The sequence below is a fragment of the Catharus ustulatus genome, chromosome 8 (genome assembly GCF_009819885.2).
Source record: "Catharus ustulatus isolate bCatUst1 chromosome 8, bCatUst1.pri.v2, whole genome shotgun sequence".
In the NCBI taxonomy this organism is placed as follows: Eukaryota; Metazoa; Chordata; class Aves; order Passeriformes; family Turdidae; genus Catharus; species Catharus ustulatus.
Genome location: NC_046228.1, coordinates 13,566,503 through 13,585,116, shown reverse-complemented (window position 1 = coordinate 13,585,116; position 18,614 = coordinate 13,566,503). Strand labels below are relative to the sequence as shown.

General features: G+C 57.0%; 1 protein-coding gene across 6 annotated transcripts in view; it reads left to right on the top strand.

The window, feature by feature from the left end:
• KCNIP2 (potassium voltage-gated channel interacting protein 2) overlaps nt 1-18,614 on the top strand; it is a 43,213-nt gene that overhangs the window by 2,987 nt on the left and 21,612 nt on the right. The window contains exon 1 of one of the 6 annotated variants that reach the window (XM_033066778.1): nt 16,558-16,798. The exons of the other annotated variants lie outside the window; for them this stretch is intronic. Within the exon in view, the coding sequence (XP_032922669.1) occupies nt 16,711-16,798 (88 nt within the window). The 5' untranslated portion in view covers nt 16,558-16,710. Of the gene's footprint in view, nt 1-16,557; nt 16,799-18,614 lie in introns of those variants that run through there. 6 annotated transcript variants of the gene reach the window in all.

Sequence of the window (18,614 nt, the reverse complement as noted above, 5' to 3'; positions counted from 1 at the left end):
CAGATCTGGAGCAAGGGTGGGTGTCCGGGGACTTGTCTTACCCCATCGACAAACCTGTCCCAGCCATGCTGTACCCCGTGAGTGGGACAGCATGTGCCAGCACGGGGTCACTATCTCAGCTGTCTGGGGTGGGTAAAGCCCCTAACTGCCTTTTGGAAAAATAAGGGATTCATCTCCAGGGTCCCCAAAAAAGGGTTAGGAGGCTCACTTTTCACCCTTGTTTTTTCACCCCTGCTTTTTTTCTTCCAGTTGTCATGATCTGGGGAGTCGAGCAACCGTTTTGCTCCACCCCAAAGGCAGCCGCAGCATTTGCAGGGTTGAGCAATTGCTATAGAGATCATCTGCAGAGCTTTGGGATCCTCCTGTCTCCAGAGGCACAGCTGATGGATGGGGACTCCCCAACTCTTAGCACTTTTAGCAGCCCACCCTGTGAGATGAAAGCCTTAGACAGCAGCATAGCGGCAGCGCAGCATTTGGCTGAGCTCTCCTCCCTACCTCGAGGGAGGCTGTGTCAGAGGTGTATCTCCCCGTGGCAGTAAGAAAGGAGAGGTGGGGCCAACCTGTCCCCCACAGACACATCAGAGGGAGAAGTGGCCAGTCGGGTTGGTGGGAGGACAGTGGGAGCAGAGTTCCAGTCCCTGCATGGGATAAAGCGGAAGAGCTGTGGCAATGCCACCGGAGGGTCCCAGGTGATGGGCAGATCTAGGGCTGTGCCAGGGGCTTGTTCTGCTGCCGGCGAACCCGGCAGCTTCATCGTGTCTGCTCACAGCCTGTGATCAGCCAGGTGGGGGGAACATCTCCACCAGCTTGCCATAGCGTAGGACTTCCATCTGCACGGGGGATAATTTATTTCCCAGAGTGTGGAGGAGGTGTCAGTGCTAGCCTGTCCCAAATAATAGTGTGTGTAGGGGGAAGCACTGGGATCTGCAGCTGGAAGATGGAGTGACAGGGTCATTGGGTGGGAGCAAGGGCATGAGCAGGCTGGCCAGGAGCCTGGCTGCAATTGTGCATGGCAGGTTGTGTGCTGTGCCTGTGTGCTGGATAGATCCCAAGGAGGAGGACTGGCGTGGAGACTTGGTGCCCAAGGCCAGCTCACTCACCCAGAATAAAGATCCTTGTCTTTCCCAGTTGCTTCCTCGAGAACAGCCCTGAGTGCACAGCCCTGTTCTCATGGGTCTGGCAGGGCCAGCTACCCGCATCCCTCTGGTCACTGTCAGGCATGAGTCGTCCCCTCCTCCTAGCAGCAGCCCCCAGGAGGGGTGACATCCACCAGCGTCCTTCCCCTGGGTGTCTGACCCGTGGGAACTGTGTGTTGCCCATCCCCCTGCTCCCCCGCTAACCTGCCTTCCCTCCTGCTGCTGCCCCATGCAACCTCCCTCTGCTTGCCACTTCTGCTCCTGCAGCCTGGCAGTGAGGCTGGGCTGGAAGCCACACTGACCCCCGAGCTCCCAGGAGGCCCTGTGTCAGGGTGGGGTACTGTAGGGAAGGGTGTCCCCTCGTGTGCCAGGGTTAGGCTCCCGTGGGTCATCTCTGTGCCAAAGCGCCTTGCCCTCAATGGCTGCTGCACCTTCCTGGGGTGATGGGACTGTTGCCTGACTCTGCCTCATCTCTGTCTGCTGTCTCCCCCCTTCTGGCATCTGTACCCACTTCCTCTTCCCTCTTTGCTGTCCTGGCTTGTCTGCAGTCCTCTGATGCTGATGACTTCTCTCTCATGGGGTGTTGTGGCATTGCTGAGATCCTGAGGGTCCCTGATGTAAGGGATGCTGCTCTTAGCCACACATGGGGCAAGGACATGTGAGTGATGCTTCTGGGTACCACTGCTCATGGGCAGGTTGAATTTTGCAGGTGGAAAGGCTGGAGCTGAGGTTTTGGCAGCTGCTGCTGCATCCCTGCAAGCAAAGGCAGGTTGGAGTCCATAGGGAGTTGATGGCTCAGGATTAATTGACAGAAGTTTGTGGATTTGGTTGGATCGGTTAAATGGCTGATCTCTACAGATGCTGATGCATAGTTAATGGATTGTCACAACTTTGGTCAAGGGGTAGAGCTCCTGCTGCATAGGACTGGCCATGCACAGGCGCTTTCACCATCTCTGTGTCTGGGCATAGAGCTTTTCCTCACTGTTGGCCATGTGACAACTGGATAAGATATCTCGACTGTGTGGTGTGCTGGGACCAGTTGCGCTCAGAGCTTTGGGAGCCAGGACATGCAGAGGTTTGGTCCCTGGAGCAAACTCTGGTTTCTTCCAGCTATATTAGGTCCATATGTCTCAGCTGGACCTGAGCCTTGTGCATTACCAGCCCCGACATCAGTGGGTCATGCCAGCCCTGAAGGACTGGAGAGACCCCATTCATGGAGCTGCCTCTGCCTCACTCCTCATTAGTGATGTTTTCATTAGGGGAAGTGGTTTGGTTTTGTTTAAGCCAAATTGCTGTGCTTGGGAAATGATAAATCCATCTGCTAGCAAATCGCTCTCCTGCCGCCAGGATGGATCCCAGCCCTGCTCTCTAATCATGCCGCAGATAAATGAGCCTTTAGTGAAATGAATCTCCCTTTTGTCCCTTGCCAGGGGGGCTGAGCTGGGGTGGTCTGGTGCCATGGTGAGGGGCTCTGGCTTGAGGTGGAGGATCACAGCCCTTCACTAGCACTGTAGAACTCAGGGTGGTTATTGCCAAGCAAGTGAACTGCTGGGGTTGTTGCAAGTGACTTCCATGCGAGCAACGGGGCAGAGGAGCCCCTTTCCACAGAGCAGGGACTCTGCATGGCTGCAGGGGTCATGTTCTGTCCGTGCCAGAGTGCTCTGCTGGCAGCTGGGGCTGGGTGCATGCCATGCCATGGGGGTGAGTGGCAGGATACAGGGGACAAGTGACCCCACTCCCAGCGATACCCCACCGAGGGCTCTGCAGATGTTGTGTGGCAGCCAGGCTGTGCTGGGCGGGAGGCTCTTACTGCGGTCCTCCTGTCCCTGAGCTGCTGTGGCTCTGGCTGCTTCTGGCTTTTAAGTAAATTTATTTTCCTCTTTAAATGAAAACGGGTGGTGCAGCCCCTGGGGAGCAGTGATAGTAATTAGCTTGTTTGGAGATGGAGCCCTGCAGGAGGGGACCTGGGGACAAAATACTGCTGCCTTCAACAGGAATTGACAGAGATGGGGAAGTGGAGGGCTGCCACCTTCACTGCCTCTGAACCTGGGCTTCCTTGAATGTTTCCTCTGTGATCCAGACAGGGCAAGTCCAGCCCCAAAGGCTCAGCTCCACCAGGTTCCACATGACTCCAGCCCCATTTTGGCAGGAAGCACTGGAGATCCCTTCTGTTTAGGAAGCGGGCACCTCTTCCAGCCCCAGGCTGGTGTTGGTATTTCTGCTGGGAGCTCTGGGCAAGAAGGTCAATATCCCATCCATGCTGCTCCTGCTCACTCCACCTTGACAGGGGAGCCTTGAAACCCTGAGGTGTGCAGGACATACAAGCAGGAGCCCCACTCTGAGCATGCATGATCATCCAATTCCTGTGCCAGCTTCATCCACAGTGAGTGTTTTAGGGGTTGTGCCCTGTGCAAGTGGGGGCACTGCACATCTCTGTGTGCAGACAAACCTAATCCATGCCTCCCTTAGCCCTGGGCTGTACCTGGAACAGGCAAGTGGCTTTGTCCTGGATGGGAGGGAGGTGTGGCAGGGAATACTCAGAGCCCCAAGGGGCTGGCAGTGGAGATGGACAGCTTCACCTGCAGTCCCTCTCCAGGGAGCAGGTCAGGGGACAATGATGGAGTGACTAATTCAGCAGGTGGGTGGTGGCACAAATCAGAGACTTGAGAACTGGATGGGATTGGACACGCTGGTCTGTCCTGTTGTCCCCGTGAGACATATCCCATGGCAGTTCCTGCTGGGAAGGGACTCAACAGTCTGAAGCAGAGGCAGGCTTCTTGGCAAGATGCTACCATGAGAGACTGGCATGACCCTGTCACTGAGCCTCTGTGGGGCAGAAAGTGGGACCCTGCTCCTGGCTTCAGGCACTGACCCCAGCAGCAGAGCAGGGATGCAACAAATCTTTCACCTGTCCTTTTCCCATTACATGGTGTCCAACCACGTATTTGGACACAAAAAGTGCTTTTTAGGGATGGAGTATCATTGGTGATGGTCTGGCCAGGATGAGAGTCACAAGGAAGAGGGGTTTCCTTGACTCACATGTGGGATGAAGCCCTGTGGGATGCAGGGAGGCACCAGAAAACTCTCAGACCCATCAGGAGCCAGGACAGGAGCCAGGGAAGAGCCATCCATCTGCTTTCACCGGTTACTGCAGCCCATGCAGCTGTGGTGGGGTGAGATGGGAACCAGCCTGCTCACTAATGAGATTAGACAGGCAAGCCATTGCTCCTGGCCCCTTTGGTTAATCGCTTCTTCCTAGATTGAATTTTTTAAAATTGCATTGCTTACAGAAAGCCCCTGGATGGGTTTAAAGGCAATAATCCACCCAGCCCTCTGTCACTGCAAGGGCCCCCCTGGGGCTACTTGGCGGTGGGTTGTTGAAGTCCCCGGTGTGTCTCCACGTGTCTCTGGTGTCCCCAGGAGGTGGCTGGCAGCACTGGCCCTTGACAGCTCCTGATTTATTCCAGGAGGGAATACACATTAATTTTTAATGGTGTGATTTAGTGAAGTCTCCAGAGGTGAGGGAGGAGGGACTGGGTCAGATCCCAGGCTCTGTACTGCAGCCCATGTGACAGGTCCGTTTTGGAGCAGGGTGGGACAGCTGCTGGTGCAAGGTTCTGGGGCCACAGCACAGGTGGAAAAGGGGTGTGGGGCTTTGGCAGCACAGTAACAGATGCTACAATATGCTGTGGTTATGACTGATCCCAGCATCTCTTGGAGACATCTCAGTGCTCTCCTGAGTGGTGGGATCTGCCTCTAAACAGCTCTTTCTTTCCTCCTCACTCTGCTTCTAGCAGTTGATCTTCTGAGCCCATCCCCAGCCCTCTGCTGCTCATGCTGACCCAGACAAATTTCCCCTGGAGCCCGCCCTCCCTGCTTGCTTCCCCTCCATCGTGCAAAGTGAGTCACTCCCAGGCACCAGGAATCATTCATGTCATTTCCCCCTTTGCCGCAAAGTCATTAATGCAAGTGGAATAATTTGTTGCATAACGGAGAGGATCAGCAGGAGCGCTGCTCTGGCAAGCAATTCCTGGCTCTGGCCACCACTGCCCTGGGAGAGGGCAGCTTGATGGGATCCTGCTGGTCCCACTGCTGCACCATGCTGGCAGCAATGGGATCGGATCCCTGAGGCATTTTTCCAAAAGCCATCAAGTCTTGCCTGAATCCCAGCCTGGAGGGATGGACCTGTTTGTCATGGCTTTGGTGTCTGCTCACCCTCACACAGATCCTCCGAAAGAGACGTGTTCCAACTCTCCCACAGTGACACAGGCAAGAAGTGTCCCCCACAATGATCAGGGTGTGTATTGTAGCACCCTTTGTTTTGGCCACATCTCTGCCTCCTACCCACTCCAGCTCCTCTGAGCTCCCCAAGCTGTGAGAGTCACAAGTGCTTCCCAAATCCCTTCTCACTTCTTGCTCCTGAACTGGGGACCCCAAAGTGTCCCAGCAAGGGTGCAGGCAGCTCTGGAACTGTTCCAGTGAGATCCCAGCTGGCTGTTTTTGGTGTAAACCCAAGCACAGCTGGCTGTCTCTCCTGGAGACCTTGCAGCCTCCCAAGTAGAGGGCTGTCTGGAGGGGGCACTTGCCACCCCACCAGCAAAGTGATGCTTGCTGTGATGGTGGTAGATCTGGTGTCAAGTGGGAGAAGGGCAAGGAGCTTTAGGTGGAGGGAGTCATTGTGGAGACTACTCCCTCTCCTCAGGGTTAATTTCCTTCTATCCCACGCTTGGCCAGGCATTAATTTAAAGATGCTGTAATGGGAGAGGGAGAGCGTAAGAGGATTGGGCTGAGGGCAGGAGGATTTAATGAAAGGAAGGATGTGGCTGAGGCTGGGGGCTGCACAGGTTCTGATGGCAGCAAGTGCAGTGCACCCCTCAAGATTGAGCCACCCTGATGTGTCCCACCTGCCACTGTGATGGCACCCACGCTACCCTCCAAAAGGGAACATGGGAGTGAATTTTGTCCCCTCCTCAGGGAGAGCTGCTGGTGGCTGAGTGGGGACAAGGCTGTGAGCTGCTTGTTTGCAGTGTGGCCATGCTGCGGGTTGCACCTGTTTGTGCTTTGCATGAGACACCAGGCACAAGTTCAAACCAAGCCTGGAGTAACCCAGCAGAAGGGCAAAGTGCCTGGCTAGGGGGATGGGGCGAAGGAGCAGGCAGAGCTCCTTTGGGGTGCCATGTCCCGCTGGGACTTCATGCCCTTGGCTCAGCTGGGCAGCAAGTCCTTCAGTGCAGGGGGCAGCCCTGATGCAGAAAGGGGAAGAAGGAGATGGTGTTTAGTATTTCCAAGTGACTCACTGAAAAGCTGCTGTTCCTTGGGACTGGTCATCCCCCAGCATGGGATCGTGGCCACCCCAGTGCAGTGTAAGCTGGAGGGAGAGGCTCTTTTGGGACCACACCCATGGAGGCAAAGGTGCCTTTTCTCCTCCTCCATCCCTCACAGACTCAAGAGTCCCACCTCTGTCCTGGACCACAGTGCCGGGACTGGGAGATGGGTTCCCAGGGATTGTGGTGTCCCCCCAGCCCTGCAGCATCCTGTGCCTCCCTCAGAACTGTTTGTTTTCTCAGCCTGCCCTGCTGTAATTACAACCCACTGTCACTCTCTGGATAATACATCTTCTCTTTTATCCCTGCTTAATTAAAGAACTGTGGAGAAGTGAGGGGCTGGTAACCCCTTGTTTGCTAGGATGAACAACCCAGTGGCACTGAGGAGGTCTCCTGGGGCTGGCAGAGGAACAGGATGGGGATGGCTGTGCCCTGGCCTGGGCAGCATGGCTGAACATGGGGTACCTGCGTGCCCTTGGGAGGGATGAGGTGCTGATTTTGTTGTTAATGGGCACAGGATCTCTGGCACAAGCCTGAGCCGTGGATGTGACCACTGACACCTCACCTGTAATTCTCCCCTCAGTTTGGAGCCTTGTCTGCTACCAGGTTGGGAAGAGTGTGTGAGCAGGGTGCCTGCTGCCAGGCTAGCTACTTCTGCCCACAATTAGTTGGTGCTAATGAGTGTCCCTGGCAGCTGCTGCCAGGTCAGTGATCTCTGGCAGAGTATCTGCTAGGCTATCCTCCTATGAGACCGGATGCATGGGTCCCACTCCCTGCTCAGTTGTGCTGTTGGTCCTCAGTGCAGGCATGGCTCCCTCTGCTCCGTGTCCATCCTTCCCTCATCCCTCTGCTGTCTCTCTGCCTTTGTACCTTCCCTGGGAGGCTGGTCCCAGTTTGGGCACTGTCAGTGGTGCATCTCCAGGTACTGCTCCTGTGTCTTTCTGCTCTGGGTGCTCCTTTCTCCCCATCACATCCAGCCCACAAGCTGCTGTAGCAGTGGAAATGGAGTCTGCTATGACATCCTCAGGAGCAGGAAATGGCCCTGTTTAAAAACACATGGTCTGGGCTGGTAGGAGTACTCCCCTGGACACTGCTCATTCTGCTGTGGTGGATTTGGGATGAGATGTGCAACATGCCTGACTGGGGTAGACTAGGAAATGCCTCCCACTGTGAACAGCCCTGGCTCTTGGGATCCTGGCTTGGAAACTTGGAGATGGAGCAGCTTTAGAGGTACTCTAGGTCTTCATCTGGCAGGATGTTGTGGGGAGAGGAATTCTGTGATGATTAAGTGTTGTGTACAGATGTGGAAGTGTGGGATGACCTGCAGGCTCAGGGTGGCTCTCCTCCTGGTGTGCTGCCCATCCTCACAGCCTGAACTCCTGCCTGCCCTGGATTTGCAGCTCCAGACTCGATTTGCACAGATCAAAGCCCGGGGCTATCTCTCATCTTGGCTTACCTTAGTCCTGCCTGCCCCCAGCCTGGAATGCGGGGGAGGTCTGGAGGTAATCCTTGCAGACAGGATGCTGCTGGCTAATTATAACAGAACCTCTTATTTTGTGGGAACCACGGCAAATTGTCCCTCGAGCCCTGGCAGCAATGGTACAAATCTTCCACTAATTAGACTTGAAAGTCCTCCCGTGAGCTCAGACACAGGATGGATATTTGATTATTAACATACTTATTTCTGAATCTCTCAGCAGGTCTTGCACTGGGAGGCTGTGCTCCCCCTCCATAATTGCCAAGCACATTTATTCCTGTCAAGAGCGCTTGGCAGCTCCAGGGGGCGGGGGGGCTGTTCAGGTCTGTGTGCCAAATTTTGGGATTGTCTCATTAAGGTGTGTAGAAGAAAACTTGCTAGTGTGAGAAGGTCTTAGGTAGGAGCAAGGCCCCCGTGTGCTTCCCATGTGCTCCCAAGCGCAGTGGGTCCAGGCACAGTGGGCAGGCAGAGGGGGATAAGGGTGACCCAGTGGTGCTGAGCTAGTGCTGGGCACCACAGCCCAACACAAAGTTGCTGACTATGGCAGCTCCTGGGAGAGCATCCCTCCCTGCAGCGGAGGCAAACTGCAATGGAAACACGGTCTCTGAAACAACCGAAAATAGCTTTCCTGTCACCAAAATGTCATTTTAAAAAGACAGTTTCTAGAGGCCCCCTGGGCTGGCAGTCAGCTGAGTGGGTGCCCTGGAGATGCTGAGTGGGCAGCCCTGCTGCCCCACAGGACAGAGAGCACAGCAGAGTGGGTGAGCCACCATTTGGGGTACAAGTCGAGAGAGGGTCAGTGCTGGCATGGGGGCCATTAGCCCAGCCATGGGGATGGGCAGTGCCTTGGCTTGAGGCTGGAGAAGGGCACAGGTGGGCTGTGGACTGTTGGAAGGGCAGCACTGACCTGTGTGTGCCCCAGATCCACCCAGCCATCTATCCTAGGCCTTCAGGCCGATGCCAGGGTGTTGATGGCATGGGGACTCCATGGGCTTGGTGAGGAGCCATGGGTCAGGACCTCAGCCCCATCTCCAGCATCACTTTGCTGTCCCTCCCTGCCTTATTGCTGTGTCTCCCTGAGCTGAGGGCACGAACATCATTACAGTTCTGGAGTTATTAATAGCAGCAAACATTCTCGGTGCCTTCAAGCCAAGTCCATTTGGGGGGAGATTCCTGCCATTGGAAGCATTTTTCCCCTCCGGGCGTCTTATCTCCCTCTCCCAGCTGTGCAGCCAGTGTGTGCAGGAGCCCCTGGATAAGCGGTGGTGCTAACAGCCCGTGTCACTCAGCGTGGCAGCACCCGCCTGGGTGACAGAGGGTGTCCCTTTCCCTGCCTCACAGGCAGCCCTGGGCTGCCTGAACACGTGGGAGTCGAGGTCGTGTCCCAGCCTGTTCCCACTGTGCTTCCTCCTGTCACCCTGCCGAGACAGATCTGTTGGTGGCCAAGTGAGTGCTGATTACAAGGAAATGAGCCTGGTGCCACCTCCCATTTACTGGAGCCCAACCTTTGTGTGATTGCATGGAGCTCATTAATCTGTCACTGTCACTGTGGCTTGGTGAGGGGTGGTGAGGATGGCAAGGCTGGAGAGATGCATCTCTCTTGGGAGCAGGGCTGGCATCACTTGTCACCAGGCTGCGATTTTTTCCAGCTTCTCAATTCAGGAGATCCTGGTGATGATTGGAGTGGGTGCTGGAACAGGGCTGGGGATGGAAATCCCTGCTGATCTTCATGGGGTGCCATGGGCATAGAGCAAGGTGGGCATCTGAGGGGCAAAAAGATGCTGGTTTTGGATAAGGAGATGCTGTGTCTGTGTTGTCCCCCATTGTGAGCTGTGCACCCCCATACAGCAAAGTGCACACTTGGGAAATGCTCTTTGGAGCTCCTGGGTGCTGTGCTGCCTCACTGCCTGGTATATCCTGGGTGCCCCCAACATTGCTGTGCTTTTTAGACACAACAAGCTCTGAAATGCTCCTAGATGGTCCAGACAGGTTATAGTTCTACTTGCTTACAGCTGCTGTCTCAATATGTCAGCCCCATAACCAGCGCTGGGTTCAGCTCCTGACTCTTTTCCCTTCCTTGTGCTCCTGTTACCCTGCAGCTGTTGGTGCAGTTCTGTGCCCTCCTATTGCAGGACATGGAGATGCTCGGGGTGCACTCCAGGAGCTGGGGTGGGGGTTGATGAAGCTGTTCCCCCAACTTTGTCCCCTCCTACCCGTCGCTTCTATCCTGCTCATGGGGTCCATGAATTATTCATACCCTGGCAGGCGGGGGTGTGTCAGTGGCCGCCTGTGTGATGCCAAGGGGGCTGACATGCCGCCGAGCACAGAGAGCTTTTCTGTGTAAATACCTAAAATATTTAGCAGAACTGACAAAAAAAAACCAGCTTGGGAGCATTCAGTGTCTCAGTGTAATCTGGATGTCTGGGGCCATCACGGACATTCTGGGGGTGATGGACGTGCCAGGGTGCACCCTGTGGGGCTGTGACTGTCCTCTTGGCCTGACACGCTCCACCCAGGTTAGTGGTAGAGTTTGTGTCTATTTGTCTGTCCAGCCACCCATACATTGGGTCTTTCTGCTTGTCTCTGCCATCAGTGTGGTGCCACAGAGCCAGGCTGCTGCCCCATCACCTGCTGCCTGCCAGCTGCTGGCAGGTGGGTGCTGCAGGACCAGCGCACAGCGTTGGGCTGGGTTCTTTCCCTGGCAGCACCTTCTGGAGCAGACAGATCACGTCACATGCATTTTTTAGCAAGATCCACCAGCTGAGAATGAGCTGAGCTGTCGTTGCACATTTGTGATCAAAGCCAGACATGCCCTGGCAGCCCCGGGGAGAGTGGCCCTGCATGCCATTTCTCTCTGTCACAATTTACTGGGCACAGCAGCTTGGGGATCCAACAGTGTCACAGGTTGCAGGTGTGTTGCCCCTGCATTCCTGACTGTACCAGGATGACCAGTGCCCTCCTGCCTGCTGCGGTTCAATGACTCCTGACCTGAACAGCTAAGGATGGGTGCAGTTATGATGCAGAGCTGTTGATGGCATTATGCCTCATGCACAGTCCTGCATCACAAAAACTGCACCTTCTGCTGGGAGTCAGAGTGAGATGGGTTTGCTGGCAGCAAAGATTGGGGTTTGAAAGGGTTTGTTCTTGTCCTGGGATTTGTTTTAGGCCAGGTTCACAAGGGAGCAAGCAGAAGTAGGGGGTGCAGGGAGCTGCAGAGCATCCCAGCTCTGGGTGAAGAAAGCACATGGAGCCAGCTGGCTGTGACAATGCAGTGTTGCCCTGCAAGGAAGCCTCGGCTGCTGGAAGCTTTTCCTTGGCCTTTGCAAGCTTGTCTTTTCATGGATGCTCTTTGAGCCTTGGCAAGGTAGGATCTGTGCCTCCCAAGGCCAAGCTGCAGGGTGTGTGGCAGAGGCAGGAGGGGCTCACGGTTAGAGCACTCAGCTCCTCCCAGACCGTGTGCCCTGCTCCGAGCCTTCCTCCACCCCCTTGCTGGGTTTGCCGCTGCTCCCCTCGCCTCCCCAGTGCTGGGGTGACGGCTGCCTGCGGTGGGTGCCTGCGGTGTGCCCGTGCAGCGCGGCTGTGTTCTGTGTTTCCCTCTGCAAGCGCAGCAGAGCCCTCAGGCTGCGCTTAGCGGTGACAGCACATCCCATGTCAGACCCGCTGCAAATCCTGACTGCTAATAGCTATGCAAATCACCTCATTAGCTGCCTTATTTATTTTCTCTGGCATCACGTTTTCAGCACTTCCCCCAGACCCGGAGGCTGCGGTTTCCCCGGGCTGGGAGGAGGCAGGAGCAGAGCAGCAGCACGCAGGGCTGGCTGGGCTAAGCCTTCCTCTGCTGGTGGCAGAGGTGGTGGGATCCCACGGGGCCACCCACCCAGATGTGGTGTATCTGGAACCAGAAACTCATGGTTCCTGAAGTGATCCCTGCTGCTGGGATGTCCACCTCCTTCTCCCTCATCATGTCCCGGCTCTGGGGTGAGTCGTGCTCCATCCAGGACCTGCTCTGTCCCTGCCAAGCAACTGTGGGTCTGGCATTGGTGGGATGTATATGACCTCCATCCCAAATAAAAGGCGAGTTTGAATTACTTAGAGAAAGAGCAGAGCATTTGTTCACTTGCTGTGGGCCTGAGTGGTAGGCTGAGGTTTGGCACAGGGTCTCAGGATGTCCTGCATCCTTCCCACTCTGATTATCCTTTCTTGGTAATGGAAGTATTCCTCCTTCCTGCCCTGATTGCCCTTTCTCATTACTGAAAATGTGCCTTTCATCATGACAGCACTTCCTCCCTGAGAGAAGTGTTGGCATCTGCTTTCTGCCAGCCACAGGATGACTCCAGAGAGCCTTCAGATGCCCTGGCCAAGGTGGCCCTGGGCTGGGGCCCTTCTCTGGTGTTGTGCCTGAGGGGTGTAGCCCAAGTTGAAATGCTTTGAAGCCCAGGCATTATCCAGGGCTGGCACAAACAGAAATAGTCTCTGACCACCAACCCAGCATGGTGCCCCTTGGTGATGTACATGTCACAGGGCATCCCTATCCATGCTGGATATGCCTGCAAGGACTGCTCTTTCCTGGCTGCATCTTCTAGGAGTGTTTACGTGCCCACGACATCCATGACAGTGAATCAGGCTTTGCATGGACACCTAGGGGGACCCACGTACTACTGTGATGACTGGTATAAAGACCTTGATTGAGCCACTCCATGGGCTCGTCAGTGCCATGCTGAGCTGCCTGCAAGCATAATATCTTCTCCCCCCATCCCCTTCTGTTTATCTTTTATTTCCTCCCTTCTCTTGGCGGCTGTGCTAATGAATATTGCATGGCCAGGAACCAGCGTGAATTCCCCCGGCAGCTCCCTGCACTCCCTGGGCAGGTACCAGCCCAGAAGTCGGTGGCTTAGGAAAGATGTGTCTGCCAGGAAGCCATCTCGGGAGGAGAGGACCTGGGTAGGAAAGGAAGCAATGGCTCTGGTGTGGGCACATGTGTCGTGCCCCGTCCTCGGTGGTGTTGTCACCGTCTCTTCTGCCTCCAGGGGACTGCCTGCGGACCGTGGGTGGCCCCATGTCCGCGGTGGCCGCGTGGCCTTTACGGTTCCCGTGCATCTTCTCACACGCGTGCAGGGCCACGCTCCGACACAACAACACGTGTCCCCTCCTGTCTCCCGTGTGCCATCGGCTGCCACAGCCGTCTGAACGAGCCGTGTCCCCGGCTCACCTCCCGCCGCTCCGCTGCGCTGTACCGGGGCTCCTCTCAGCGTCAGGCAGCGGCACCGCGGCCGCACGGAGCGGGGCACGGAGAGTGGGGCACGGAGAGCGGGGCACGGAGAGTGGGGCACGGAGCGAAACACGGAGAGAGGGGCACGGAGAGTGGGGCACGGAGAGAGGGGCACGGAGAGCGGGGCACGGAGAGCGGGGCACGGAGAGTGGGGCACGGAGAGTGGGGCGCGGAGCACGGAGAGTGGGGCACGGAGAGTGGGGCACGGAGAGAGGGGCACGGAGAGCGGGGCACGGAGAGAGGGGCACGGAGAGTGGGGCACGGAGAGAGGGGCACGGAGAGCGGGGCACGGAGTGGGGCACGGAGCGGGGCACGGAGCGGAGCACGGAGAGCGGGGCACGGAGAGAGGGGCACGGAGAGTGGGGCACGGAGAGCGGGGCACGGAGCGTGGGGCACGGAGAGTGGGGCACAGAGCGGGGCACGGAGCGGGGCACAGAGCGTGGGACATGGAGTGGGGCACGGAGTGGGGCACGGAGCTGGAGGTGTCCCAAGCTGGAGGCGTCCCAGCGCAGTCAGCAGACAGGTATGGCAGTGGGGCAGGGAAGTGCAGGACAATGTTGGTCTTCAGTCTCCCAGAATTTGCCCTTTATCCCCTAAGCTAGGCTGTCCCTGCTGCAGGCTCAGCATTAGGAGGTACGAGCAGTATCTCTCTTTGCCAGGTTCAAAGCACATGGGGGGAGCATGTGTTGGAGCTGGAGAAAGAGCCTGGGGCCACAGTCTTCCTCCTTGCCATTGCTGCAGCTGCAGCATGTCTCCTTTGGGGGCCCAGCAGATGCTCTGGGGACACAGGCTGACTCTAAGTAACTTTTAGGGAGATGATGTGCTTTGGCCCACAGTGAGGCACTGTGGGGAATGGAGCTCACCTGGGTCTGCAGTTGGGGCAGGTGGTGGCCTCCTTAAGCAGAGAGCAGGTCTGGGAGAACCATAGGCTGGGTTGTGGGGCAGGAGGCTGGCAGGATGCACCCTGCAGTGGTACCCGTGGGTGGATGTGATGCAGGTGGGGTCTTTAGCAAGAAAAATTGTGTAAAGGTAGCTCAACAGCCCTGCCTTGTGGCTTGATTTTGATTTGTGTTGAATTTCTGCTCAGCTTTCCAGGGAGGAGCAGGGTCGGTGACTATGGTGGCCAACATGTGCTGATCTGGAAGGGACAGGAGATTCCCTGTCCCGCATGACCATCACGACCAGGGTGAACAGGATGGCACTTGCATGTCTCACCTGCCCGGGACATGCTGGGATGGAGCAACTTTCCCTGTCACATGGAAACTGGCTGCCAAAGAGCTGGATGGTAGGGTTTGGGATGGATCGGCAAACTTTGCTGTCGTGTACTGTGGGCTCTGGCACCCTCCTGTGGCTGTTCTGCCTCCAGTTCTGTATCCCGTGGGCCTTTTGGATGCTGTAGCTGCCTTGGTCTGATTTGTGCTGGCTGGTTCTCCGTAGCACTGGGGATGTTGAGCATTTGCAGGATTTGTATCACACAGCTCATAGGACCTGATCACTGCAAGAAGCTCCCAGTGTGTTTGTGCTGTGGGGTTGAGCCAGAGCTCCTGGATACTGTAGACATGGATGAGGGTCCTAAACCCCAGACCTGTCCCCGGAAGGTGGCAGAGGTGGACTGGGCACTGCTGGCTACCCAAATCTCTGAACTTTCAGCTGGGAACAAGTGGTTCACAGGGGTAGATTCAGACAAGTTGTTGCATTCACAGATTGTATCTACATCTGTGTCTTTATCTGCTGAGCTGCCCAATATGCTTTAGCTGGCCTGGACTGGTCCCTATCCCTTGTGAGGTTGATGTTCCTTGCAGCCCTTCCCTGGCCTAGGGCTTTATGGATTTGTTATTAAAGGTTTGCAAGTCCCTGCTGTGCTGTGTGTTGTGCCTTGTTTAGGATCTCTCCAAACCTGGCTCAGCTATGCAGTGCTGGTACAGCATCCCCTGCTGGGGTCCCCCTCACCCTGGGACACTGTCATGTGTGCAGACACTCCGTTGGGCAGCTGCCCCCCTTTTTCAGGGCCATGGCCTGTATAAGACGGGGGGGGGGGGCAGACAAGGGGGCTTGGTTTGGAGGGGATGGCCCTTCTTTTGGGCAGCAGGAGGTGAGGTTCTCCTTTGCCAACCCCAGTACAGGATGGTGGGAAGTGTTGGTGCTATTGCCCCTTCTCTTTGGGCTCCTTCTTGAGGCATTAGCAGGGCCTGGACAGTCTGGCTGTTCCTGTCTGTGTAATGGCTCCACCCTCTTTTCCATCCCTGAGGGGACAGAAGCTGTAATTTCCATCAGGTTCCTTTTTGTTCGCTTCCTTTCCTATTAATAAGAGATGAAATTTATGAGATTACAGAGCTTGGATGGAGTCAGAACTGATAGAATCCTGCTGCTATGGGGTGTGAATGCACTGTAGAAATGGAACACAGCTGGGAAAGTGGTACTAGGGAAAGGGATGTTGTCTTGAGTCTGCACAGACCATCTCAGGCTGGCTCTGGGAGCAGGGAAAGCCCACTGCTACCATATTTCAGTCTGTCCGCTGACTCTGACATAGTGTGCAATTAGCAACTTGCTGCCAGTCTGAGTTTTGGAGCAAGCAGCTCTTAGCCTGGGTGGTCTCGGAGTCTGACTCCTCTTCCTCCTATCCTTGCATCCATCCTTGACTCCTCCCCTGTGTGGAGCCAGCAGAAGTGGATGCCTGGAGATGCAGGACACTTGCCGTGATGAAGGGCTGATGTCCAGGGATGCAGGATGCTCACAACTCTTGATTGTGGGAGTGGATGGCTGATGCCCAAGGATGCAGGATACTCTCGGTGCCGGCTTCCCTCCGGAAGGAGCATCCTTGCCTGCTCTTGGAGAGAGGCGGCCCTGGGATGCAGCGGTGCCTCATTGGTCAGCGGGACCTGTGGAGTCTGCGGGTTGCCATACCAACCTGCCTCTGGTTCCCGGCCAGCCGGGGCGTGAAGTGCCGGGTCGAGCTGGTGCCAAGGGGCGGATCAGGAGCCAGGGGCAACCCGAGGCTCTGCCAGCCACGGAGGCGTCCATCCGCCTCTGCCGGAGGGCTGGCCGGCACCGCTGGGCTCCCCGGCACCCCGCGTCACCCTGACTCTGCTCCCCGCCGCTCCCCGCAACTTTGCGGCACGGAGGGGGCCGGCGGGAGGGCACGGCCCGGGGATCGAACCCGGACATCCCGCTCCCTCTCGGCGGTCCGCTTTCGCGAGCCCGAGCCTCGGGAGGGACACCCCCGCCGGACCCTCTGTCCCGCTACCCACCGCCACCGGAGCATCCCCGCGCCAAAGCTGCCGCTGCCCGCCGCCGGGGAGCGGGGCCGGCGGCTGCCGCGCTGCCGGGCGCTGCCGCTGCCCGCTCCGCCGGGCGGCACCGGACGCCGATGCCCGCAGGCTCGCCCCGGGCAGAAAGGTTCAGTCCTCCCCCGGGCATCGGCCGCTGCTCGGAGGGGCTGGGGGGCTGTGTGACGAGCGGGAGGGGGTGCGGCTGGGTCCTTCCCCAGCGCTGGGAGCTGGAGCCATGAGCCACTGCCAGCAGCGCTGCAAGAGGCAGCTGGGCCGGGTGATCCGCTTCTTCTACCAGTTTGTCACCGGGACGCTCTCCCAAGGTAAGTACCGCCCTGGGGGACACGGGGTGTCTGTTCTGTGAGAGAAGGGTGTCTGTCTGGTGAGCTCTGTGGGTTATTTGAGGAGGGGAGAATGCTGTTTAGGTGCTGACTGCTTCAGCCTCTGGTGGAGGGTTTGCACTGAGCTCCGTGTGGAGCAAAGCTGAAGATGGTTCCAGGAGGCAACAAAAGCCCCTGAAGGCTCCCTGTGGACCTGGGGTGAGGGGAATGTTTTATTTGGGGAGGGGGCTGAGGCAAAGTGGAGCATGAAAGAACTGCTGTACAAATAAATTGCAGCTGGTCTGACGGTTCCTGGCAAGTCAAGGAATCTGACTCCTCTGGGGCTGGAGCCATGCCTTCCATCTAGCTGGACAAAGAAGCCCTGGGTGTGCCCCATGAGCCAGGGTAGGGACACACCCTGGTGCCTGCATCTACTTGTGCTTTTGTCCTGGGATGTTTGGTCGTGGAGACAAAGCTTCATGCTGTGTGCTCCTGGTTTGCTGTTATTGCCATGGCAGGACCCTCACGCCTGTGCCTGCCCCTGCAGTGCCCTGCCAGCTGCCCATAACCCCCTCTTCTGGGTGTGAACCCAGAACCACCTCCTAAACCCAGTGGGCATATCTTGGGGAGGTCATCATGGGCCTGTGTATGCTGGGAATCCAGGTGCCCTACTCCCACTCCTGTGCTTGCATCCCAGTACAGGGATGAAGTTGGCATCCCCGTGGCCTTGCCCTGCTGAGGACCACTGGGCTGCCCCTCTGGGCCCCAACAGTGCTGGGAAGGGATGCACCATCTTGTGAGTGCAGGGAAAGCCTTGCTAGGCCAGTGTGGCAGCGTCACGCCTCTCAGCAGGGCTGGGACTTGCACTGCTTTTGCCAGGGCTCAGCCTGCCTGGAAAATCCCTCCCAGGTTTTGTCCCCTCCTTGCCTGGAGAAACCCCTGGGTCTCCAGAGCCTGTGCCTGTCCTTAGGGGCAGAGAAATGCAGGGATAGCATGGAGATGGACTTAGCACAGTCCTGGAGGCTGGGATGTGGGAGCAATATTTGACCTGTGAGCCATGTCCAGCTGACGTGCTACCTTCCTGCCCACAAGTGGGGACCCAAGCCCTGGGATGGAGGCTCCCAGTCACAGCAGGGGACAGTCCCCAAGCCCAGCAGCATGCCAGGCTCTGGAGGCTGGGTGTGCCACAGGCACTGCCAGGTCCATCCCCGCTAGTTGGCTCCATTGGGCACCAGCCAACTTGCCTGGAGTGGAGGGGGCAGAGGATGAGTCAGCTGAGTCCAGCCCAGGGCATGAGGGGCAGAGCTGCAGGTGATGGAGCAAAGAGGGAATGGGACCTTGGGATGCTCCCAACCCCACCCCCTGCAAGGATATCCTGCAGATCCTTCTCCCAGTGTCCCAGGCTTTACAGCTGGGTACTGCGGCATTGGGACTGTAGCCCTGGGACTGGGTTTCTGGAGTGACCATGTGTGGTGCTAACCAGAACCAAGGGCTTTCCCTGCAGCCTTGCTGGGCATGCATGGGATTGGGATGGGCACAGAGGGCATTGCTGGACATGGGCACTGACTACCCTAACCATCTTCCTGGTGTCCTCCCAAGCTCTGAGAAAACCAAAGTGGGGTGAAACCCAAAGCCAGGCAGATCTGAGTTGGGTGTGGGATGTGGGGCTTGCACAGCCTTCTCTCCTCTGCAGCTCCCCTCCTCCCCAGCTGCTGCTCAATCCTTGGGTCACCAAGATGCTGACCCCTCTCTAGCTGTCATCATACCACATCATTCCCTTTTGGGAGGCAGTGACCCTGTCCTTCCGGCATAGGTGAAG